The 26,403-nt window shown below is 41.8% G+C and overlaps 1 protein-coding gene across 1 annotated transcript; it reads right to left on the minus strand.

Moving 5' to 3' along the window:
- Positions 1-12,114: 12,114 nt before the first annotated feature.
- Positions 12,115-24,437, minus strand: LOC107303177 (placenta-specific gene 8 protein-like). Its single transcript, XM_015832376.1, has 5 exons — positions 24,427-24,437; positions 17,819-17,949; positions 16,854-16,978; positions 12,790-12,894; positions 12,115-12,695 (listed from the first exon to the last, which is right to left on the minus strand). Exons 2-4 carry the CDS (start codon positions 17,919-17,921, stop codon positions 12,790-12,792), a joined length of 333 nt encoding a protein of 110 aa, XP_015687862.1. The 5' UTR covers positions 17,922-17,949; positions 24,427-24,437; the 3' UTR covers positions 12,115-12,695.
- Positions 24,438-26,403: the final 1,966 nt, after the last annotated feature.

Raw genomic sequence — 26,403 nt, forward strand, 5'->3', positions numbered from 1 at the left:
TGTAGGTAACCACTACCACTTTGTGGGTTTTTTGTAAAAGTTTTTATTATTTCCCCCCCCCCCATACATTCAGTAGTAGTTTTTCAACCAACGTGCTGTCTGAGTTTACATTGGCTAATACATATTTAATTCCTAATCCAGTGATGGCGAACCTTTTAAAGACCGAGTGCCCAAACTGCAACCCAAAACCCACTTATGCATCGTCGAGTGCCGGCTGGGTGTGGCCAACTGGCTGGGTGTGGCCCATTGGGTGGGCGTGGCCCATTGGGTGGGCGTGGCTGCGGTGGTAACGGCAGACTGGGTGGGACTAAAACATTCAATCAATCAATTCCAACTTTGCAAGATCTTTTTTTTCCCGTGAGAAGTTGAAATTGACTGATTGAACCTTTTTTTTTTTTTTTTTTTTTTCACATGGTGGCGTAGGCCTAAAGCGAAAAGGTTTTATAAAACCCAGCTGAAGGCCTAGGATTGGGGCGACGGTGCGTGTGCCCACAGAGAGGGCTCTGAGTGCCGCCTCTGGCACCCGTGCCATAGGTTCGCCACCACTGTCCTAATCCTTTATTCTGTCCTCTAGTCATCGATAAAATAAGTCCCAAGTTTGATAATATTCCGTTTCTTTTTTTCTTTCAGTCTCATAGTCAGTCTATCCATCTCTGCGCATTCTAGTATTTTTTTGATTATTTCTTCATCTGATGGTGTTCCTTCATTTTTCCAGTATTGCGCAAATATAATTCTTGCCGCTGTTGTGACATGCAAAATCAAATATAAGCTTTGTTTGTTAGTCTTTTCTGGCATTATACCTAATAAAAAAAGTTCAGGTTTAAAATCAACATGTTCTCCCAACATCTTTTCTAGCCAGGTATGGATCTTTTTCCAATAACTCTTTACTTTGTCACATGTCCAGCAAACATGATAATACATGCTTGACTTCTGTTTACATTTCCAACAGCTATCTGACATGTTTTTAAACATTTTTGCTAATCTTGCTGGTGGCAAGTGCCATTTATAGAACACTTTATATAAATTTTCTTTGTAGGAAGTTGACATTGTCAGTTTGTAATTTCTTTCCCATAAATTTTGCAATTTTTCTAATTCTACATTATATCCAAAATTTTTCGCCCATCTTATCATTGTTTCTTTAACTTGTTCGCTTTCCATTTTCAAAGTTAATAGAAAATTATACATTTTCTTAATTAGTTTCTCATCAGACGTTAACAATGTCTTATCAAATACAGTTTGTTCCTTGTAAAATCCATACAGTTTAACATCTTTATCATATCTAGTTTTTGCACTTTGAATTGCACCCGGAAATACACCGGCAACCAGTGCAGCTCACACAGGAGTGGTGTTACATGTGCCATAAATCTGGCACCATTTTACTATCTGCGTGACCACATTTTGCACCAGTTACAGTTTCCAAATGGTCTTCAAGGGCAACCCCATGTAGAGGGTGTTGCAGCAGTCTAACCTGGAGTTTACAAGGATGTCAATTACTGAGAGCAGAGCCTCCTGGTTCAGGTATCGATGCAACTGGCCCATCAGCTGGAGATTTGCAAATGAGATGTGATATGATGAAAGCAACTGGATTGTGATCAGAAGAAAACTGGAATGGCTCTCTAACTTTACACAAAAATAGAACAAGTTAAGATTTCCTGCCTTGAAACGGAAGATCTACAATTTTCTGGCTGAGTTTCAATATACAACCTAGCAATTAAAAATGCAGTAATCTTATCAGGAAAAAAACTGTACTGTATTTTAACAAAGTGATTCATTTTTTTTATATCTTCTATAACAGTGGTGGCGAACCTATGGCACGCGTGCCAGAGGCGGCACTCAGAGCCCTCTCTGTGGGCACGCGTGCCGTTGCCCCAGCAGAGTTCTCCAGAGTAGCAAGCATGTGCCGTTTGGAAGCGACAGGGCAGGAAGTGAGCGAACAAGCGGTGTTGGCCCCCCAAGGATGCCCCGGAGATGGCGAGGGACTGGCCCTGGCCACACTCACCCAGTCTGCCGTAACCACTGCAACCACACCCACCCAGTTGGCCATGCCCCCCGCCCCTGAGGGCACCACAATGCTGATGCAGCCCTGGCACTTTGCGATAAATAAGTGGGTTTTGGGTTGCAGTTTGGGCACTCGGTCTCTAAAAGGTTCGCCATCACTGTTCTATAAGGAAATAGGATATTATGTCCTAGAATGAGCCTGACAGCATTAATAGGTAGTGTTAAATTGGCTTTTCTGCTTCTTATTAATTGCTACTTTTTCTCATACCTCTCCCAACACAATAAGAGAGTTGAAAGGAAACTTGAGGTCTTCTAATCTAACCCCTTGCTCAGGCAGGAAGCCATATACCAGTGGTGGTGAACCTATGGCACGCGTGCCAGAGGCGGCACTCAGAGCCCTCTCTGTGGGCACGTGCACCATCACCCCAGCCCTGCCTCCCCACACGGCCCCCTCCTCATCAACAGCCCCCTGGAGGAGAGTTGCCTCCTGGGCGCGGAGCAGTGCAGCCAAGCACATGGCAGCTGGGCAGCAGGGACAAGACTCCATCCTCGCGCCCCGTCGCACGCAGATGATGCGGGGCGTGGGGGAAGGCGTGGCCACCATGGTGCTGCAGAGCCACCTGAGCAATCTGCGGTGGGCCGTGGAGGTGGTGGGTGGCCCGGCAGGTGAGGCGGGGTGGGGCGGGGACAGGGCGGGGGTGGAGCAGGCAGGGCGGAGTGATGGGGACGGGGTGGGGCAGTTTTTGGGCACTTGGTCTCTAAAAGTTTTGCCATCATTGCCATATACCATTTCAGACTAGTGGCTGTCCAATGTCTTCTTAAAAACTTCCAATATTGGAGCATTCACAACTTCTGGAGGCAAGTTGTTCCATTGATTAATTGTTCTAACGATCAGGAAATTTCTCCTTTGTTCTAGGTTGCTTCTCTCCTTGATTAGTTTCCATCTGTTGCTTCTTGTCCTGCCTTCAGGCGCTTTGGAGAATAGGTTGATCCCTCTTCTTTGTGGCAGCCCGTCACGTATTGGAACGCTGCTATCATGTCATCCCTCGTCCTTTTCATTAAACTAGAAGTACCCAGTTCCAACAACTGTTTTTTATATGTTTTAGCCTCCAGTTCCCTAATCATTTTTGTTGCTCTTCTCTGCACTCCTTCTAGAGCAGTGGTGGCGAACCTATGAAACGTGTGCCAGAGGTGGCACTCAGAGCCCTCTCTGTGGGCACGCACACTGTCGCCCCAGCCCCGCCTTCCCCCATGGCCCCCTCTTCACCAGCAGGCCCCTCGGAGAAGAGTCGCCCCTGGGCATGGCCCGCATGGAGCAGCACAGCCAAGGACATGGCAGTCGGGCAGTGGGGACAAGACTCCGCCCTCACGCCCCGTCGTGCGCAGTTGATGCTGCGGGGCGCGGGTGGAGGGCGTGGCCGCCATGGTGCTGCTGGGCTGCCTGGGCGATCTGCTGTGGCAGGCTGTGGAGGCGGTGGGTGGCCCTGCGGGTGGGTGGGGCAGGGGGTGGGGGCGGGGGCGGGGTGGTTTTTGGACACTCGGTCTCTAAAAGGTTTGCCATCACTGTTCTAGCATCTCACCATCATTTTTACATTGTAATGATCAAAACTGGACCAAAACTTTACATTTAATTGTGAAAATACAGCTCGCATAATAGAGACTTTCACAGTCAATTAAATGTAAAGTTTTGGTCCAGTTTTGTCCAGTTCAAACACATCAGACCTGTCTGAAAAAAAGATACTTCTGTTTTTCTATCTTTCTTTCTGCTGCTTGATAACCTCTTCAGAATTATTTTTGGACAGATTTGTTTAGTTACTTATTTTCTTACTGCCATTCATTAAAACAGTTACAGAAGAGCTCTGAGCACAAAAGTAAAACAGAAGGAATTCAAGCGGGGGGGGGGGGATCAACATACCAAACTGAATAATGATCAACGTTGTAGCTTTGGACATCTTAAAGAAAAGAGTGCAGAGAAGGGACTGCCGTACCATCACGTTTGGTCCAAAGGTTAAGCCATCAGGCTAGAAGCCAGGAGATTGTGAGTTTCAGTTCTATTTTAGATACGAAAGCTGGCTGGATGACGTCAGGCCAGTCCTTCTCTCTCAGCCCAACCTACCTCAGAGGGTTGTTTTTGCGGGGAAAGTAGGAGGAGAAAGCATTAGATATGTTTGCTGTTTTGAGTTATTTATTAAAATAATGTATTAACCAGTGGAACAACCTGCCTCCAGAAGCGGTGAATGCTCCAACACTGGAAGTTTTTAAGAAGAGACTGGACAGCCATTTGTCCGAAATGGTATAGGGTTTCCTGCCTGAGCAGGGGGTTGGACTAGATGATCTCCAAGGTCCCTTCCAACTTTTTATTATTATTATTATTATTATTATTATTATTATTATTATTATTATTATTATTATTATTATTATTATTGAAAAGTGGGAGTAAAAATATTTTTAAAAATCCCCAAGGATTTTTCTGAATGCCAAAATGGTGGCTTGTTGGGTACAGAATAGGACAGATGCTCCTTGATGACCTCTATTTGTCAAGGATGAGACTTGAAGGAATGCCTTTCCTACTAGATCAGTGGTTCTCAACCTTTTTAATGCTGCGACCCCAACCGGTCGTAAGTCGAGGACTAAACCGGTCGTAAGTCGAGGACTACCCAGCCGGTCATAAGTCGAGGACTTTCCCTGCCCGGGAGCGCCGCGCATGCGTGGTTCCGCCCCCTGCGCTCAAGGGAGGTAAGGCACCCGCCAGAAAAGGGGAAAAAAATGGCGGACAGTCTTGCTTGGCGACCCCTGTGAAATGGTCGATCGACCCCAAATGGGGTCGCGACCCATAGGTTGAGAACTGCTGTACTAGATCTTATTGCACTGGCAGAACTTAGCCAAAGGTAAGTCGGTTCTGAGCAATGTAAGACTTAAAGGCAACAACCAACATCAGAGGCCACCTAACAATCAGTGCAACTTTGTATTACTCAAGCAAACTGTGGGGCCCAGTTAAATAATTGAGCTGTGCCATTCAGGACCCACTTTAGTGTCCAGCTGGTCTTCAAGATGTAGATCAAATTGTAATGGTTTAGTCAAGAGGGGACCAATAAATGTTTGACTGTGAGCAGCATCTTCTGATCCAGGCATGTTTGTAACTGACAAGAAAGATGCAGTTGTGTGAAGGTCCTCCTAGACCAGGAGTCTTCAAACCCGGCCCTTTTATGACTTGTGGACTTCAACTCCCAGAATTCCTCAGCCGGTGTGCCTGGCTGAGGAATTCTGGGAGTTGAAGTCCACAAGTCATAAAAGGGCCAAGTTTGAAGACCCTGCCACCTATTCCTTGAGCAGGAATTGAGCATCTGGAATAATCTCAAAGTTATGAACTATTTCAGTCCAAATGTCTATGGAGGTTCTCAATCATCCAGGTCATGGTTGTTCCAAAGGTGCTTTTCCAAACGACAACTGGGGTTTTTTTTTCTTTGAAAATGTTTTGCTTCTCATCCAAGAAGCTTCTTCAGTTCTGCAGAATGTTTTCCAAGAAAAAGCCTAAAAAGTTCAGTTGCCTTTTGGAAAAGTACTTTTGGGATATTTCAGTCCTGGGGAGTGTCATCCAGTCCAGAGGTAAAGATGGAATATGACTGCTTTTGAGCAGACATCCAATCTGCACATCCAATCTGGGATGGTATTCTGGCCAAACCTGTTTTTCTTCATTCAGACCCTCAAAGCCTCCAGGCATAAAGATAGCATTTCAACGTCATCTCCAGTTCCGCTCATGGTTAAGAAGTACAGCTGAGTACCATCAACATGTATTTGTAAACTATAGTTTATATCAGTGGTGGCGAACCTATGGCACGGGTGCCAGAGGCGGCACTCAGAGCCCTCTCTGTGGGCACGCGCACCGTCGCCCCAGTCCTAGACCTTCAGCTGGGTTTTATAAAACCTTTTTGCTTTAGGCCTCCGCCGCCATGTACAAAAAAAAAGGTTCAATCAATCAGTCAATTTCAACTTCTTGCGGGGAAAAAAAAAGATCTTGCAAAGTTGGAATTGATTGATTGAACTTTTTAGTCCCACCCAGTCTGCCATTACCATTGCAGCCACGCCCACCCAATGGGCCACACCCACCTGGCACCCGACGATGCATAAGTGGGTTTTGGGTTGCAGTTTGGGCACTCGGTCTCTAAAAGGTTCGCCATCACTGACTTAGTGTGTTGGAAAGGTGACCACAACAATGACAGTATTTGCCTGCTGAATTGTGAAGGAAAGCCCATTAGAACTTTAAGGAATGTGATGTGTTTCCAAAAATATAACGTAAATTGGAGGATATCTTAAATGATAACGTGTTTACAATCATAGAGAACTTGTCCATCCCTTATTAGTACAGGAACTGGTGCACAACCCAAAAGAAAAAGAAAAAAAGTCCTTTCTTTAGCAGAAGCCAGAAGCATTTGAGAATCGTTGCTGCATTTCCTACAATTGTGAGACCACTTCCAACTATCCTTGTGGGAGGAAACTCTGATGAAAGCAGAGAATGTAGACGTGAGAGTAAAAGGAAGGTGTTGCATAACTTTAAAGAACATAATTTCAGTACCACTAACATCCAACATTAAAAGCTTTGCGGTCTTTAGGGTAAATAGGAGAGAGGTGAAGAGATACAATTGGGGGCATTGATGGAACTTTGGAAAAATGGAGAAACTTCCAGAGACAGGATCTGAAGCACTTCGAAGACTGGGTTTCAGCCCCATGGGGTGCAATTCTGGTTTCTTGGTGTTGCAAGAGCTAAAGATGGAGTCTGTGACTCAGGATAAGACTGCAGAATGAGGCGGTTTTCAAAGAGGAAGTGTCCCAATATTAGAACGGCTAAGCAGTTTCATGAATACTGGTCAGAATGAAAGGAAACACCTATTTAAAGAAGGAGGAGGAAAGAGCAGAACAAACTGCGCTGGTTGAATAGCAGAATGGCCATCTGAAGCATGGAGGGGTTCTCCGATGCAGAAGGATCTTGGGAGACCATTTAATGAAAAGTATTCTTGGTGCTCTTTTCTCTCTCTGCTGTGAGGAATATAAGAGAATAACAAAGTTGGAAGGGACCTTTGAGGTCTTTTAATCCAACCCCCTGCTCAAGCAGGAGACCCTATACCAGACATGTCAAACACAAGGCCCGGGGGCCGGATGCGGCCCGCGAAGTGGTTTCATGTGGCCCGCAAAGCCATCCTGGAAACAGTGAGGGAACGGCCCCCGCTGCCTTGGCCCTGGCCCAGGCCCAGGCCAGCCGGGAGCAAATGTACAATTTTGTGATGGCCATCTTGACACTTGCCCCGGTCCCACCCCCTTCTGCCAGAGACCCTCAGATCTGTCCCACTCCTGCCCAGGCCCCAGGCACCCTTGATGCGAATGTAGAACTGGCCATGGCCACCCAGTAGGCCACACCCACTCCATCCATGCCCACCCAGTAGGCTGCGCCTACTTCTGGCCACACCCACCCGGCCCGCCAAGGACAACCGCAATGCTGATGCGGCCCTCAGTGAAATTGAGTTTGACACCCCTGCCCTATACCATTTTTTATTATTATATTATATGTTGGGTTTTCTCACTTCCTTCACATATACAGTAAAAAAAAACAAGTTACTGAAATATGGGCACAGTCTGCTGCTTGATTATGGCTTCATGTGTTAGGTGAATTCGTTATGGTTTGTTCAATAAACTGGTTTAGTGTAACGTATAAGCCCACTCTAATAATAATAATAATGGTAAAGTTGGAAGGGACCTTGGAGGTCATCTAGTCCAACCCCCTGCTCAGGCAGGAAACCCTATACCATTTCAGACAAATGGCTGTCCAGTCTCTTCTTAAAAGCCTCCAGTGTTGGAGCGTCAACAACGTCTGAAGGCAGGTTGCTCCACTGATTAATTGTTCTCACTGTCAGGAAGTTTCTCATTAGTTCTAGGTTGCTTCTCTCCTTGATTAGTTTCCATCCGTTGCTTCTTGTCCTGCCTTCAGGAGCTTTGGAAAATAGCTTGACTCCCTCTTCTCTGTGGCAGCCCCTGAGATATTGGAACACTGCTATCATGTCCCCCCTCGTCCTTCTCTTCATTAAACTAGACATACCCAATTCCTTAGTTACAGCATTTTTTTTTTTTAAAAAAATCTGATCTTAGTTACCCGAGATGTCTGGGCTGATGGTAGGGGGATACAGGTAGTCCTCGACTTGCAACAGTTCATTTAGTGACCATTCAAAGTTACAATGGCACTGAAAAAAGTGACTTATGGCCGTTTATCACAGTTAAGACCTTTGCAGCATCCCCGTGATCATGTGATTAAGATTCAGACACTTGTCCACTGGATTATATTTATGGCTGTTGCAGTGTCCTGGGGTCATGTGATCCCCTTTTGCGACCTTCTTTTGCAACTAAGCAAAATCAGTGGGGAAGCCAGGTTCATTTATTAACCGGGCTAGTAACTTATCAACTGCAGTGATTCACTTAACAACTGTGGCAAGAAAAGTTGTAAAATGGGTCAAAACTCACTTAATAAATGTCTCACTTAACAACAGAAATGTTGGGCTCAATTGTGGCTTTAAGTTGAGGACTACCTGTATTATATATTTGAAATATTTAATTACACACATAGTAATACCATGATTCTATCCAGCAGTGTTAATTCACCTATGAATCTGAAGGAGACTATTTCAAAATATGTAATTTCATGTAGAAACTGGATTGTTTCTACTTCCTGGTCTGCCTCCTTCCCCTTTCTTCGATCACATGATTTCTGAGAACCATTTCTGGGTTCACATAAGGGTAGAACAAATAAAGGTGCACTTTGTGCCTGTCTTACAGCAAGTGGAATGTTTAGCAGCTCAGATGCGACCTTTGGATTAAACTCTAATTTGTATATGACTAGTTTCCTTTCCGACTCTTGGTGACTTTATAGGCAAGTCTCTCCATGCTACCCTGACAAGAACAGCTTCTTTCAATTGTTAGATGTTCATCTTTATACCAGTTTTGATGTTATCAATCCAGGGTGTTCTTTGCTTGCCCCTTCTTCTTGTTTCACTAACCATTCTTAGCATCATTGCCTTCTCCAATGGATTTGCATGCGTAACATGGCCAAAATAAATCAAACATAGTCTTATGATTTTGGCTTCTAGTAATATTTCTGGTTTTAAATGATTTAGCACCTCTCTGTTGGTGCTTTTGCTGTCCATAGTGTACATAATAATTTATGCCACACTACAGTTCAGACATGATCTCAGAACCACTGAACTATATCTTTCAAAGATCCTGGAATACCGGAGAACTACCAGAGGACTGGAAAAGAGCTGATGTACTCTAGTTCCCATCTTCAAACAAGAAAAAAAAAATGGATCCGGGAAACTACAGACCTATCAGCCTGACCTCAATACCTGGGAAGATTCTGGAAAAGATAATCAATCAATGAATCAGTGAACACCTAGAGCCAAACAAAATCATAAGCAAAAGCCAACATGGGTTTGACAAAAACAGATCATGCCAGACAAATCGTATTGCATTCTTTGACAAGGTGAGTTCAACGGCATCAATTACTCTTTGATCAGCTGTTCTTAGTGTCCAACTCTCACACATTATAGCAGAGGTGTCAAACTGCCGGCCCACGGGCCGGTTTCATCATACTGAAGCCGCGCCCACCCCATTGCCGGCAATGGCAAAACCAGCCCGATACATTGCGCGACGTCACGTGACGTCGCAAGTTTGACACCCCTGCATTATAGGGTGGTCTGAAATGGTAAAATGGCCACCCTTTATTCACAGTGGAATACAACATCATTGCCACCTTGCCACCATTTTTTCATCATTTTGACTTTCCAGAGAAAATTCACAAAGGAGAAAAAAAGAATACACGAATCTGGCAAGAGCTGAGTCCCAATGGTTTTTGTGTAGCTTTTATTCTTTTTATTCTGGAAATCAGGTACAGTACACATTCTGGATTCTATATCAATAAAATAAGCTAATGTAAAAATTTGACAACTAGCCATGGAAGGGCTCATCCCCCACCCACCCCCAGCTGAAGTTAACTTAAAGGAGAACAATAAAAACCATCTGGCATATATAGAGGAACAGGAGTGCCTTTGACTTGTATACAATAAAAAAGCTTATTACTTCACAGGGCCTTGTGCATCACTCAGGTTCAAAGGTGTGGCTCTGCAAAGGTGTTGCTAGATATATGATTGTTTTAAGGTGAGGTGGAGAATAGCTGTGGAAAAGAGCCAGACTGAAAATGTTTCTCAGACTGAATTGGAAGAAATGGGCATTTTCTTGGCTTCCTTTCCCAACTCATCTTCCAAGCTTTTCTGATGTCCTGCACGTTCACCACTGGCATATGTTTAAAGCTTTAGGATGGGCAGGCATTTCTTTTTTTCTGATGAGCCAAGGGGATACAGGACAGAGACAAATATTTTTACCCAAAGAAATGCTAGTTGCAATTCAGTCCAATCTAAATTAGGAAGCAGTGATGAGCTTCTGGGCTGAAAGCTGATTGAGGTCCAGGTTTTTAACAGAATAACAGAGCTGGAAGGGACTTTGGAGGTCTTCTAGTCCAACCCTCCTGCTCAAGCAGAAGACCCTATACCATTTCAGACAAATGGCTGTCCAATCCCTTCGTAAAAACCTCCCATGTTGGAACACCTACAACTTCTGGAGGCAAGTTGTTCCACTGATTAATTAATACAACAATTCGTTTAGTGACCATTTGAAGTTACAACGGCACCAGGAAAAGTGGCTTCTGACCATTTTTCACACTTACAGCGTTTGCAGCATGCCCATGGCCACCTGATCAAAATTCAGACACTTGGCAACTGACTCATATTTATGATGGTTGCAGTGTCCCAGGATCCTGTGATCCCCTTTCTGACAAGTGAAGTCAATGGGGAAACCAGATTCACTTAACAGCTTTGTGATTAACTGAACAGCTGCCATAACTATGTTACTTCACTTAACAATTGAGGCAAGAAAGATTGTAAAATCACTTAATAACTGTCTCACTTAGTAACAGTTGTGGTCATATGTCAACGACTTCCTGTAGTAACAGTCAAGGCAAATTGGTGGTATATAATAGTCAACGGAATTCAAGGAGGGCTGCACTTAGATCAATTTGTGGGCATAAAGGGACTCCAAACTGATAACGCACTTGACCCCTCCCTCGAGCTTTATTATTATTTAGCGTATGATGAGAACATGACAGAAGAGAAGTAAACATATATACACAGTCTACGTAATTATAAGTAAAAGTTCTATGGGGGGGGGATTGCAGTGGCCTCATAACTGGATGTCCAATTCAGCTATCCAGGCGATCACCTCTGGCATTGCTTTGTACAGATCTTCAGAGAACGCACATCATGGGCAATCTTGCACAATATGATCAATACGTTTGACTATAAGCACCACAATCGCAACAAGAGGAATCTTTCCATCCCCACTGATACAGGGCAGAGGCACTTCTTCCACTATCACATCTAATTCTGTTCAATTTTGACCAGACAAAGTGAGGGAGTTCAGAACCAGGTGGTTTGGCAGAGGGAATCACTAATGAGGGATCACAAAAAGATACCTTGGACTATTCCTCTCTCCAGGCACTCTTGGGGTTAAACTGATGTTAAGTGAATAGCTGTTTTCCATGCTGGTCTATTGGATTTCCATGCTGGCCTATTGGATTTCAATCTTGTGATGGGCTGCGCATTATCCTGGTGAACAGGGAGGGTCTAGTTCAGTGGTTCTCAACCTTTTTAATGCCGCGACTCCAACCGGTCGTAAGTCGAGGACTAAACTGGTCGTAAGTCGAGTACTAAACCGGTCGTAAGTCGAGGACTAAACCGGTCGTAAGTCGAGGACTAACCAGCCGGTCGTAAGTCGAGGACTTTCCCTGCCCGGGAGTGCCGCACATGCGTGGTTCTGCCCCTGCGCCGGCTGAGGCGTAGCTGGCAAGCGGCAGAGACGGAGCAGGCCGACCACCAGCTGGCCCAGCCCAAGGGAGGTAAGGCACCCGCCGGAAAAGGGGGGGAAAATGGCGGACAAAAAAAATGGCGGACAGCCTTGCTTGGCGACCCCCATGAAATGGTTGATCGACCCCAAATGGGGTCCCGACCCACAGGTTGAGAACCACTGGTCTAGTTGTTCAGCATCCTTGACCATAGCTGAATGAGAGCTTGTTGTCTTGTATTGTAAGGATGTATGATACTACTAAGTACTAATAACCAGTGTACTCTCTCTTGGGCGCAGCCTGATCATCTCCTACATGAACCTTAATTATTATTTTTTTCACATGGAAGATGCATTTCAGTGATCAATGTCTGCATCTTGACCAAACAGTAACAAATGAGCTCGATAGCTAATTCTAATGGCTTTCCCCCAAAGTTTTCCATCCTATACACTTAAAATGTTGTCCCCAAAGAGAGTTTGAACACTTAGCTCTGGACAACAGTCTCACACATTAGTCTGGTTTATTAAATAAGGCACAATTTGCTGAGTAAAAACCACATGCTGACATAGTATAAATTACAACCTGCAAACCACAATGCAAATCACAAAACGCTAAGCCCAAAGCAAACAAGCCCTGTGGGAATCCTGCTGGTAGTGAGAATCGAGCTTCTATGAGGCAGAACTTTGCAGAAGATCTACTGAGGTCCTAAGGAGCTGGGCGTGAATCCATCCTTCTTCAAGTTTCCTGCTTCTCTCTGACCAACCTAGCAGAAAATGACAGGGATTATATTGGGAAATTACTCACTTTTATTACCCAGCCACCCAATCTCTGCAGATAGTAAGTATTTGCAAACCTACCTAGAAAATCCCTAACTGCTTCCTCCTTTTGATATCTCTCTTGAGCTGGCAAAGGTTACAGGGACCGCAGAAAGTGACTGTGAGGCAGTCTGAGCAGATCGTTCCCTGAGGAGCAAAAAAAAAAAAAAAAAGCGAGAGAGAGAGATAAATCACAATCTGGAGTCAGTCCAGTCCTGTATTTTGAACTATGGTTTACAGTACACAATGAAAACAACCCAAAAGTTGGCTCTGAGCAGTATTTCTCTGGATATTTCTGTCTTCCCTGTCATATTCTTAGGTGTGACTGACGCTTGTTTCTCTGGGAAACCCACAAAAGACACAGTCCAGCCTCATTAAACTGGGCAGAACGTAAGGCAAAGGAGCAGATATGGGATATAATAGATACTTTGGAACAGGTTTCGAATCAACACTGCAGAAAGCAACACCTAACAAATCTTGGCAGATAGCAGAAAGGCTGAGTAGACCTGGATTAGGTTGGCTGAAGATTGGTTGAGGAAGCCCAAATAACATCGCAGAAGTCTTGGACATTTAACAGAATAACAGAGTTGGAAGAGACATTGGAAGTCTTCTAGTCCAACCCCCTGCTCAGGCAGGAAACCCTATACCATTTCAGACAAATAGTTGTCCAATCTCTTCTTAAAAACTTCCAGTGTTGGACACCCACAATTTCTGGAGGCAAGTTGTTCCACTGATTAATTGTTCTCACTGTCAGGAAATTTCTCCTTAGTTCAAGGTTTCTTCTCTCCCTGATTAGTTTCCATCCATTGCTTCTTGTCCTACCTTCAGGTGCTTTGGAGACTAGATTGACTCCCTCTTCTTTGTGGCAGCTCCTTAGATTTTGGAAGATTGATATCATGTCACCCTAGTCCTACTTGTCATTTGGATAATTCCCAGTTGAGTTTCCCCCCAGTATTCTCTCAGTTAATTCCTACATGCAGATCACAGCAAGTGCACACCCCACTCAGATCAGCTAGCAAAAATTATTGCTAGATATATATTTATTAAACACGAGCAAACATCTCAAAGACTTTGTTAATGTGAGGCAAAATTCAAAAGCAGGGAAAGAGACATGAACTATGAAGAGATTAACAGGTCAAAGTACTTGATATGTTATCAGATAATAAATAACTATTAAAACATAGTTCCAAAGGGAGTGGCCTTTTGTTATTCTAGCTTTGATCCTTTGTGTAGTAGGAGCAAAACAGAGATGGAAAATAGGACACCAGGCGATCCCTCCTTCATCCTGCACTTTGTAAAGGAAATAATTTGGTGGATGTCCAACAAGAAGGAAATAGGAAACCAGTTACATGTTGCTATCAAAAGAATCCAACAATTTTTTTTTAGAAGTACATGAGATCTCCAGAAGTCAAACTCAGTTCAAGGGAGATTATATGTTCATATTCCAAAATGCATGTAAAACATTACATTGGGTGGAGCATGCTGTGCCTACGCCTACGGCAGGAACAATCACCAGTGGCATGACTGTGGCTTTTGTACACCTGAAACTAAGAACTTTGAAAAATATAGTGAAATAAATAGGTGCCTCTCTCTTACAGTGGAACCATTTTGTAGTGTCTCGTGGTAGACACACTGTGTTTTCCCGAAAATAAGACCTACCCCAAAAATAAGCTCTACCTTGACTTTTACACGTGTGCCCAATATATACCCTACCCTAAAAATAAGTGCTACTTAAGACCCCGCCCACTCCAATGCACCTGGTTGCATGAGGTGGGCCGAGGCGCAAAGGTAAAATCAAACTAGGGCGGGCATGGAGGGGTGGAGCTGCCCCACATGCCCTGCACCCACTTATCTTAGGACAGTTGCAGCTAGGCCTCCCACACCCTGAGACCTGCCTCGCCTCACAAGCCCACTTCTTCTGCACCACTCACCACTGCTCACGTGCGTCGGCCCTGGCCTCCATTTTGCTGGCAAAGGCCTTCAGGAAAGGCCTCTGCAGCCAAGAAACAAGCTCTGGATTGACGCGCACAGCACCCCCCAGCCTCCATTTCACCGTCAGAGGCTTCAGGAAAGGCCTCTGCGGCCGAGAAACGAGCTTCGGACTGATGCGCGCGATGTCCCCCGACCTCCATTTTGCTGTGAGAGACCTTTCCTGAAAGCCTCCACCAGTAAAACAGAAGCCGGGAGTGACACACCCGAGCGGCAGTGACTGGCCGCAGAAAAAGTGGGCTGGCGAGGCAAGGTAGGTGTCGGGGCCTAGGAGGCCTGGCTGTGGTGGTCCTAAGGTAAGCAGGTAAGACATTCCCTGAAAATAAGACCTGGTGCCTCTTTTGGAGGCAAAAAAAAATAAATAAGACCGGCTCTTATTTTCGGGGAAACATGGTAGTTAATTTCTTGTCAGAGTGAGGTTGGAGGGCACAGAAAACTGGGACACTTTGTTCTTCAATTCTACAAAGCCAAACAAGAGAGGACCAGTCTTAGCTTCTTGTTCATGCTGTTGGTCTCAGTTCCTGTGGGGTTCTATGGAGCATTCTTTAGCCATGGTCTGTGATAGGGACAGTGAAAGGACTTCTAACAAGACATCTTCCCCCTTCTTAATACATCTCTAACCATCCCACTGTAGAGTTGTCCTGTTCTGTAAACACTAGTCGAGGAGCTTGGTTGTTTTCTTGCAGATGTTTCATAAGCCAAACTAGGTAACATCATCAGTGGTTGGGTAACGAAATATCTACAAGAAAACCACCAAGCTCAGAGAGCACCAAGGACCCCAAATTTCAACTCTGAGCTTCAAATATTTCCCTTTATTGGTACCAGTCTAAGAGTATTGACTGCCCAGGCCATCCTCCTTAGGCTTTAAAGAAATTTGAGCACTAGGCTATCAATTGGTTCCGTCTTTAGCACTTCCCATATGTCAACCACAGTAACCTTTTCTCACTGTATATAATTTTCATAAAAGTAGCCACAGGGATATTTTACAATCTAGGAACCAAGTGGCACCTTAAAGATGAATAAATGTCTCATTAAGTAAGCTACTATGGATCAAAATACACTTCATTGTATGGACAATGATTTGCACAAATATAAGCATGAGTATATTTGTTGGTCTTTAAGATGAAAGTTCATTGCTGTTTATCCGGAGTAACTGAAAGTTCTGGTCCCCAAACAACTTTATAGTACGTTCCAAATCAACAATTAAAGCAACAATAAAAAAAAGAAAATGCGTACTGTAATAAATGCGTCAGTCTTGAAAACAAAACTTCTGGACATATCCTAAGGATATCCTTGAGCTTTGAAGAATAAATAAACTAAAGTGCAAATTAACAAACTAAGTTCCTGGATTTTATGAGAAAGGGAAACAACATGCTCAGGAACTGGTAATCCTTTATGGGCTTTTCGCTGAAAGCAGAAAAAAATGAACTTACGATTCATTTTGGTGATTAGAAAGTGAAGAATATGGAAAGAAGGGAGCCACAATGGAAGCTTAGAGAGATTGGATAAAATGTAAATGCATTTATGACTTTTGTAAAAAATAAAATAAAATTAGAAGCCTATATATACAGGTAGTCCTTGACTTACAGCTACAACTGAACCCAACAGTTCTGTTGCTAAGCAAGGTAGTTGTTAAGTGAGTTTGTCCCATTTTATGACCTTCCTTACCACAATTGTTAAGTCAATCGCTGCAGTTATTAGTAACACGGTTGTTAAGTGAATTTGGCTTCCCCGTCAACTTTGCTTGACAGAAGTTTGTAAAAGGTGATCACACATGACCCCAGGACACTTGAACCGTCATTAATATAAGCCAGTTGTCAAGTGTCCAAATTTTGGTCACTTGACTGTGGAGATATTGCAACGGTCGTAAGTGTGAAAAATGGTCATAAGTCACTTTTTCCAGTGCCGTCGTAACTTCAAATGCTCACTAAATGAATGCTTATATGTCAAGGACTACCTGTTTTGTTCTTTCTCTGATTTTTCTTTTTTTCTCTTCTTATTTATTTATCACTTTTACGTTTAAACTTGTATTGTTTTTACTTTGCAAAAAAACCCCACCCTTTTTAAAAATGAAATTAATTAAAAAAGGAAAACATCATGATGACCAACGAATTTACCGGAATCCTGTACAACGTCCGATAGCGTGTCCTCATGGCCACAGTAGGACCACAGGAACAGCACTCGTCCATGTCTTTGGCAATTATGCAACCCAGGCAACAGTAGCAGAAGGCTCCACACAGACCTAGGGAAGTGATCAAAGAGAACTTATATTTATAATCTCAAGTGAAAGGAAAGCTTCTCTGCTTGTTCTTAGAACAGAATTCTCCAAGCTGGTGCTTCCAGAAGGGTGAAGACTACAAAATATGTAGACATGGCTAATAGCTCTAACCATGATGTCTCAGAATTGTCATCCCCACCCTTCCTGAGGACTCAACGTTTGAGAAGTTGTTTAGGAAGGCATATTTAGACTTTCATAATAGCCTCACATGAACCAGACATTTCCAACTGCATTGTGTCACTGTTTTCTAGATCAACGACGTGTTCGTGACTTAGAGCTCTTGCTTATGAATATATGGAATTATTACTTGTTAGCAAGAGGTAAGTCACACCAATGGGTGTGTCGCTTAAGAATTCCTACGTTGCAATCACCCATGAGAAGTTTTGCAAGCTATCATCCCACACTTCATCAGCAGGATGGGCCCTGCATTCTTCTTACATGGTGACTAGGTACTTCTGGGAATTAAGTTCACACATCTTAAAGTTGTGAAAGTTGAGAAACACTGATGAAGATGGATAGGCTCAGTTACAGAGGCTATGGGTACATTATTGGAAGGACCAAGTTGGAGACAGTTTTGCCCTGGAAAAAAACCTATTCATGTGGTTGCTTAAAACTGACACTCGCTTAATGACACATAATTAATCAATTAAACTTATTCTGGACTTCTGATTCCATCACACATTGACAGGTATTGAATGCAGAAAGTCTTTTTTGCTCACAGTTAAATTAATGCTTAAAGGAAGGACAATTCAAGAACAAAGCTACAAAAGAAGATTAAACCCCATCACGTAAGAATTCACTCACAGATGTTACAGTCATCGCCGCAGTCACAGAGTTCTGTCTGCCACTCAAAACTCCTTGTGGCACAGTGACGTTGTGGTTGAGTGACAATAGGTGACAACTCCATGGTACCACTTATGGCAAGATGCTCCAATCTAGCGTGACAAAGTAAACACCCATTAAAGATTTGGCAAAATGCAACTGGACATTTACCATGTCTCTTTCACCCAAATTTTCTGAATAAACTTAGTAGCTAGGATAGAGATGGCCAACTTGATGTCCCAGGATTGAAAACTGGCCTCTGAGATCTTTACTTGCAGCCTCTCCAGTACACAAAGTTCATACAGTGGGGGGCTTAGTGCCTCCTTTCCCCCATTTTTTAACATCCACATTTAACCATAGATAGAGAGATCATCCATCAGCATGCCATATAGTGATATGGCTGAACAGATTTACATTCCTAACACATGAAGAGATTCACCACATTAATTCTTCCTATCATGATTTTAGGAATAGGAGAGGATGCCCCTTGGTGAAGTTGTCAATTATCATGTTTCCTCTCTATTACTAAAATAATTTGAACTTCATTGACCTACTTCTAGAACTAGTCTCCCTGTCACAAGCTCTGTCTTTGATTTGGCTGAGTAAGAAAGACCCAGCTTCTTCATCTGAGTTCCTAATTTTTTCCCAAGTTTCTGCTTTTTTAGAGATGCTTTCTATTTTGTTGTTTTTGTTGAAGAGCACAGGACTGTCTTGTGAATAACTCGTGGGTCTCTGGAAAATGCAAAAACTGCTTAGCTTTACTGGCAATCTTATGAACTAGACAATCATGGAATACACCCAATTCTTTCTTGGTTGTTCCAAGTTGTTCCAAAAGATTGGAAACAGCAGATGAGATTGGCTACCACTCCAAATCCGTTTTGGAGGAATCCTTGATTATTCTCCATGGATATCTAGCATTTTCCCGGATGCAGAATGAAAATTACTAAGGGTATCTGGTTGCATGATAATTGTTGTTGTTTAGTCGCTAAGTTGTGTCCAACTCTTTGTGACCCAATGGACCATCAGCACACCAGCCCCCCATCCTCCGCTGTCTCCCTGAGTCTGCCCAGACCCATGTTCCCCACATTATCTAACCATCTCTTCCTTTCTTGTCCTCTTCTCCTTTTGCCTTCCATTTTTCCCAATATCAGGGTCTTTGCCAAGGATTCCTCTTCTCATTTGGTGGCCAAATTATTTGAGCTTCAGCTTCAGTTGCACGATAGATATTAATTTAATGTAAGCTTTACAAAATCTTCTGTGTCTTCAAAATACAACCGTATTGTCACTCCTGCTTTGTGAATATTTGAACCATTGGTCTGAAAGGCCAATACAAAGTTCCTTAGAGCTGGCTCCAGGCCACCTATCTATCAGTCTACTGAATTGGACAACTTTGAGTGCTATAGTCCAAACCATCAGGTAGTCACCAGGTTGGGAAAGACTGTTGTCAGTGATTGTAGTTGTGTAGCTCCCGATTTGCCTCATTTCATTTATTTTGCCATTGGATTTCAACATGCAAAGTGTTGAGTAAGTGTGATTATTACAGGGTATTTGGTCTGTCTCTGGCTAGTGATCACACTGAGTTTCCAGGAGCCAATAGCTGCAGGGGGTAAAATTCTTTTTCCTTGTCAGGAAGAGATGAAGAGTAAGATTTTTTTAAAAAAAAATCTAACAGTTATCTGTTGAGTCATTGCTGGTTAACAGAGAAAAATATCAACTCTCATTTTTTAAGCTATCACTTCCTAGTAAACGTGGGAAAAAGCAGCAGGAATGACATTTTAGTGAAAAGACCTAGATCTGCTGCATATTTTTTCCTCTTGGGAAAAATGGAATTATTCTCTACCATATTTGCCTAGACTGAAAAAATAGATGTACTAACTGCATTTAAATACATTTTACTAAATTGTTTTTTTGAGGTCAAGACTCTTGAGTGCTGACAACACTCATTCTGAACTTTTGTTTTTCTGACAGCAGATTAACATTTCTGGGCAGTGTGCCTGCTTTAAATTTCTTCATTTTTTATTTTCAGAATTTCATTAAGCTTTTGGAATAGTTTTGTTGGTTTTTTTCGGCTCACCTTCATGCTTTTTCCTTCCTGAGACTTATATTTATTACTCTTTATTTAGAAACATCTACTCATGCAGATGTCTTTTTCCAATTAGCTTTTCCTGTTGTGGAATTCTACTTATCACTGTTCTGACCTTATTAAATTCTTCTTTAAGAGCAGCGCCCTATCTTGAGAGAATTAAACTGTGATGCAAAAAAAGTACCCATGGTTATCTTGATTGCCCTCTTGCTGATGAAGCAAATGGAGTTAGGAATTGATAAAGGAGAATATTTGTCATTCAGGATTGAAATGAGAGATCCTTGGTGTTTTCTGAGCTTGGTTGTTTCCTTGCAGACATTTCATTACTAAACTAGGCAACATCATCAGTGCTAGTAAGGAATAGGGTTTGCTCTCAATTTATATTATGAGTTAGGAGTTTTTCCATCATCATTTCCCCAAGATAATATCGGGGAGAAAAATTGTTTGAATAGTCCAATGTACCTATACTTCCAGAGTAAGTCCTTCATTAACTTTGAACTCATCTTAACAATGAAATTTTACTCCAAAATTGTTATCTAATGGACAAGCAATTCTGTTCTAGTGGACACATCTTAATTTTTTTCCCAACATTTATCTCAAAAGCAACCCCAACACTAAATTTTTACTTATACTTCTTAAAAGAAATAAGGCATCAATGTGTTGCAGTGTTTGGTGCCTCATAGTTGTAGTGTATCAAGTACAATTTTTTTTTTAGCTACAGGAGAATATATATCTTAGGTAATTAATACATGAAATGTTACATGGAATTTCTGGAGAAGAAATGGTGGCGTGAAGGCAGCTCTGTAGAATGAAGAGCTGATGAGTAGCTAATTCCTCTCCAGATAAGGAAAGGACTTGAGATTACCCACAAGTGCTCCAGAAAGTTGCTGATCATGAAGAGACCACAAGAGAGTGTTTTAATGTTCTGGGAAAAGGGGGAGTAGGCATTTTGCTCAAATCTTGGTTGTGTCAAGAATGTCAAGAATGCCAATAAAGTGGCGGGGGGAGGTGTTGCCTTCGAATGGGTTAGTTAGAGAAACGAAACCTCTCCAGTTCTACGGAATCTTGCTGAGAGTCGGGAGTCTGGAAAACTTTCAAGGACATTCTAGCAAGTGTGAAGAAGATAGCAGATAGTTATAACATAACAAAGAGAATTTGTTTACATGAGCTACGTGGACACCTGGGGGTTTGGCTGGGAAAGTCACTGATATATGCTACGGTCTAATGCCTTGGGATTTTAGAGTTAGTTTACCTTGCCATAACCATGCTATGTGTTCAATAAACAGTAAGCTTTTCAGAAATAAAATGATCCTGGATTTTTATTTGGATACTTCAAGCTGGATGTTGACCGGTTGACGTTTTGGAAAGTTTGTGTACTTCCTTTTCTAATAATTTTCAGAAATAGCTTGTTAATTCCTTTTTAGTTATTTGGATCAACATATTTTACAGCATTGGGTGAGTTTCTCTCAATCTTTAGCCAAAGAAGTTTTAACTACAAGTTTAAGAACTTTATTTTTTTTTATTAACCAGTAAAACAGTGATTAAAACTTTGATTTTAGAAAGTTACACATGGACTAAAGATCCAGATAAATTGAAATAGGATGTTGGAATTGCTTGAAAAGAATTCTTCCCATGGGAAAGTGCATTTTTTTTAATTCTTTTAAATCAGTGCTGATCTAATCTTTTAGATTATCACTGATCATCCATGATGTTATCTACACTAGTTGGCTAATTGAACATCTGTAAACAAACAACCAAGAGATAACCATGGACCCCACAGTTCAATCCTGAGCTACAGATATTCCCTTCTATTTGTTCTTGCTGTTTGAAGGACTGTCCCACAAAATTAGCACAAACATGTCTTCCATTTGATGATGGAATTTGCATTACATTTCTACTAAAATTATCTTCTGTATTTCTAAATCCACACCCATGCATTTAAAATGGCATATGGAGATTTGATGCAGATCTTGTTTTTGTTGGTCAGGTTTTTTGCTAATGACTTTTTTTCTTTTCCAAGGATGATAGTAAATATTCATCACCCTACGCTCTCATCATTAGTACCAAACAGAAATCGCCACTCAGACAACAGTGAAGATATTTAATTCCCACCGATTTCAACCGAGGGTTAAGCAGACACTTATATCATGTTGAAATCAGTGGGAATTAAAGCACTTAATGTCGGTCCCAAAGGTGCTTTTTAAAAAGGCAACTGGACTTTGTTTTTTTCTTGAAGACATTTCACTTCTCATCCAAGAAGCTTCTTCAGTTCTGACTGAATGATGGAGGATGGAAGGATTTATATTCCTTGCAGGCATCTGTTTTTTAGCACTCTTTGGGATAACCATGACCTGGATGACTGAGAATCTCCATAGACATAACTCCATAGGCAGTTATGAAATTATCTTGTTTAAATTTCTGGAAGTTGAGGTGGGATTTTGAGGTGGAAAACATGAGAACTGTACTGTAAATCCTCAAATAAACTTAATACAATTGAAATACACTCATGGGTGAATTCTCGCACATTTTACTTCTCACCCCAAAATAAAAAGAGAAAATCCTACACCTGTTTACACACATAATGCAGCCCTGTCTATTTTGTACCATTAATCAAACTGCTCTGATTTCTGCTTGGAATTCCTCTCCCTGTGTACTGGATGACACCCCCATTCAGCAAAGCCTTGTCCACCTCTCCATTAAACTATTTTATGAAAGAAGCCCAAGAAAGCCAGCACACAAATGTTTAAGCCAAGGTTGTTCAACATTTTGGATATCAGGAAGTTAAACACAATTCACAGGTAAGACAATGCTGATACATGTTTTGTCCTCGTGGTAACCTCCAGAGCTAGTTATTATTAAACGTTCGAACACAAGTAGATAAGCTCCAATTTGTGCCTACTCCCTGCCCTCTTGTTCTCAGTGGCAAGATTAAAAGGCTCAGCTTCAGATCATGAAGCAGAATTTGGAGGGTGGATACTCAGAGTTATGAAGCAAGCATACCGGCTTTTAAATAAGTCCCTATTGAATCTGGATCTACCATTCTCTAAGAAGTGCACCAAGGATCTGAATTAAGAGCCATTATATCATACAGCCAATGCTCCCCCATAAAATATCTTTCTGTAGACTTCTACCATATTTTTCAATATATACGTCGGCATATGCAGAAACAGAATAGAATAGGATAGAATAGGATACGAAAAGATAGAGTAGAAATAGAAATAGAAATAGAAATAGAAATAGAAATAGAAATAGAAATAGAAATAGAAATAGAAATAGAAATAGAAATAGAAATAGAAATAGAAATAGAAATAGAAATAATAGAAATAGAAATAGAAATAGAAATAGAAATAATAGAAGGGACCTTGGAGGTCTTCTAGTCCAGCCCCCTGCTCGAGCAGGAGAACCTATTCCAGGGGTAGGCAACCTTGGCTCTTTTATGACTCATGGACTTCAACTCCCAGAATTCCCGAGCCAGCCATGCTGAGGGGACAGGGAGAGATTTCCATGCTGAGCTATATTGGCTCAGGAATTCTGGGAGTTGAAGTCCACAAGTCATAAAAGAGCCAAGGTTGCCTACCCCTGACTTATACCATTTCAGACAAGTGAGTGTCCAGTCTCTTCTTAAAAATCTCCAGCAATGGAGCACACACAATTTCTGAAATTCTTGGGACATAATTTTACCAAGAGTATAACTTTACTGATAATCCATATAGGCACAGAGGAAGCAAAGGCAATTCTAAAGATTCCCACAGACAGCAGCATAGGTAAAATCCCTTCCCAACTCTCCCAAGGATTCCACCCTCTTCCTTCTGTTTCTGTTGTCAAGCTGCAAGAAGAATTGCAGGTGGTGATAGAATCCGAGTCAGCCTTGACAATATAAGAAAGTTGTAAGACCTTGCTTTTAACATGACTGCATTCAAATATACAATCGTTCTTGTCTCCATGGCACAGAGTGCAAAAAATTAAATTTGGAAATTTCCATCAGTTGAGTGTATGGACTCTCTGGTATCTTCATATACACAATTAAACATTCAAAATCACTAAGATAAAATAATTTCATTCACTCTCTATATTTGGGGCAAATTCATCTTCTGATGCACATTTGGAATACAGAAGATTAAAGATACATTTCAACAAAAAAAATGTCCTTGTTAGTGTTGAAGAATTAGCCATAACCAGCTCATTCATTTATGAAGCCCATGACTGAAAGCCCATAAACACCAACCTGGAAAAAATGCCTCTTAAATAAGGTTTACTTCTAAGTAAATCTGAGATTATTATAAAGTATCTCAAAACAGTTTGATTCAGGATTGTATGTTAATATTTATCAACAGAACAATTTCAAAAGTCTTGAAGGTTGTTGTCTAGAACTAACTTTCTGGTGGATTATTCCATTAGTTTCCCCAACCTATCCTACCTTTTAATTCATTACCTTCTTAGTATTTACCCAAATAAATTTAGAACTTTTGGAGTGATCAACTGGGGAAAAAAAACCCTTCATACATACCTTTCTGCTGTATTATCCCTCAAAGAGAAGTCTCTTTCTCTAAAGACAAGCTAACCTATATGTCACCTGCACATGAAAGAGGCAAAGATCCTTTGATGTGATGCTAAATCATGAAATGCTGCTTATATTTGGAGAAGATAATTGATGGTTACTTTAATTGATCTTAGCCTGATAATGCACAAAACAGTAATTAGTCCTGCATGACAAAATAGTAAATTAGATGTTGAGGTGATTCTCTCTTGCATAATGACAAAAATAGAATGGGTTGGTGTCACATTCACTGTGGTATTCCACACCAGCAATAATCTGTTCCTATATTTATAGATGTTTATCCTGCAGTTCTGCTATTGGGGAAAAAAACTAACTTTAAATTATTTTTAATCTGATAAATTTAACATTAAAATACATTGGTACGATTAATCTATTTTTAAATGCCCCCAAGGTAAGAATAGAAGTACACAAAACTAAACTGGAATACTCCCTTCCTGAAGAAATATAATCTACATATTCTCAGCAACTGACTTAAAAATATGGGTCAGCTTTGCTATATTGTGTCTCTACAGCTCCCTTACTAATGAACTAAAGTCATTAGTAAATGAGGCTTTATTGTTCTTGTGTTATTATTCTTGTAGAATGAGCAGTGGATCTCTGCAGGGCTTGGTCAAAGAAATCAAGATGGCAGCTGCAATGGTACAATAAAAATTCTGACACACATATTCATAACATCCTCCCTAGTTGAAAGCTGATTAATATAATGTGACAATACTAATTTCCCATCCCTTACAAGACAGGCCAAAAGAATTTTAAATTACTCAACTACTAAATTTATTTACAAATTGTTAGCCTGTCATCTGTATACCATATTAATAAAAAAAATAGTTAACAGGGACCAATATTTAACATGGAAAATCAATTTATGGGCTAAGGGAAATATTCCACTTTCAAAGTCAATTGTTGTTTGAAAAGTTCAGCCATAATGACAAAGATCTGATATCACCAAGGCACATTTTTAAAATATTTATTGCAAACCGCCTTCCAGCACTCATTTTTAATATAAACTTACGCTTAAGTCCATTCCACTTGTGTAAACTTTGGAAGATATATAAACCAAAGACAAATGAGTAGCCAGTTCTTATTACAAATAGTCCTCAACTTACAACTGGTTGGTTAGTGATAATTAGAAGTTACAATAGATCCACCCCCCCAAAAAAAGTTATAACCCAGTTCCAAAAGTTCTGATGGCCATCCCCCGATGACTACATTTTGGGCGATCAACAACAGGTCTGAATTTATGATTGCAGTTTCCCATGGTCACATGACTGCAATTTACAATTTTTTTTGCCAAACACCAGTAATTTCTTCTGATTTTCTGCAAAAAAAAAAAGGGCCCTAGTGCAGCGGTTCTCAACCTATGGGTTAGGACCCCATTTGGGGTCGATCGACTATTTCACGGGGGTCGCCAAGCAAGGCTGTCCGCCATTTTTTCCCCCTTTTCCGGCGGGTGCCTTACCTCCCTTGGGCTGGGCCAGCTGGTGGTCGGCCTGCTCCGTCTCTGCCGCTTGCCAGCTACGCCTCGGCCGGCGCAGGGGGCGGAACCACGCATGCATGGCACTCCCGGGCAGGGAAAGTCCTCGACTTACGACCGGTTGGGTAGTCCTCGACTTACGACTGGTTTATTTATTTTATTTATTTATTTAATTACATTTATATCCTGCCCTTCTCCTTGCGGACTCAGGGCGGCTAACAATTGGATAAAATACAAACATACAATACACCTATTAAAATTAATTAAAAAGAAATATTTAAACTAATCTGATTAAAAGTAATTAAAACCCCTTTAAAATCCCTTAGGCCAGTCCCGCAAGCTGGAACAACCATGTCTTGAGGGCGTGGCGGAAGGAAGGGAGATCAGGGATCACCCTGATCTCTGGGGGCAGTTCGTTCCAGAGGGTGGGAGCTCCCACAGAGAAGGCCCTC

Source organism: Protobothrops mucrosquamatus, unplaced genomic scaffold (assembly GCF_001527695.2).
Source record: "Protobothrops mucrosquamatus isolate PMUCROS unplaced genomic scaffold, P.Mucros_1.0 scaffold3, whole genome shotgun sequence".
NCBI classification, from domain to species: Eukaryota; Metazoa; Chordata; class Lepidosauria; order Squamata; family Viperidae; genus Protobothrops; species Protobothrops mucrosquamatus.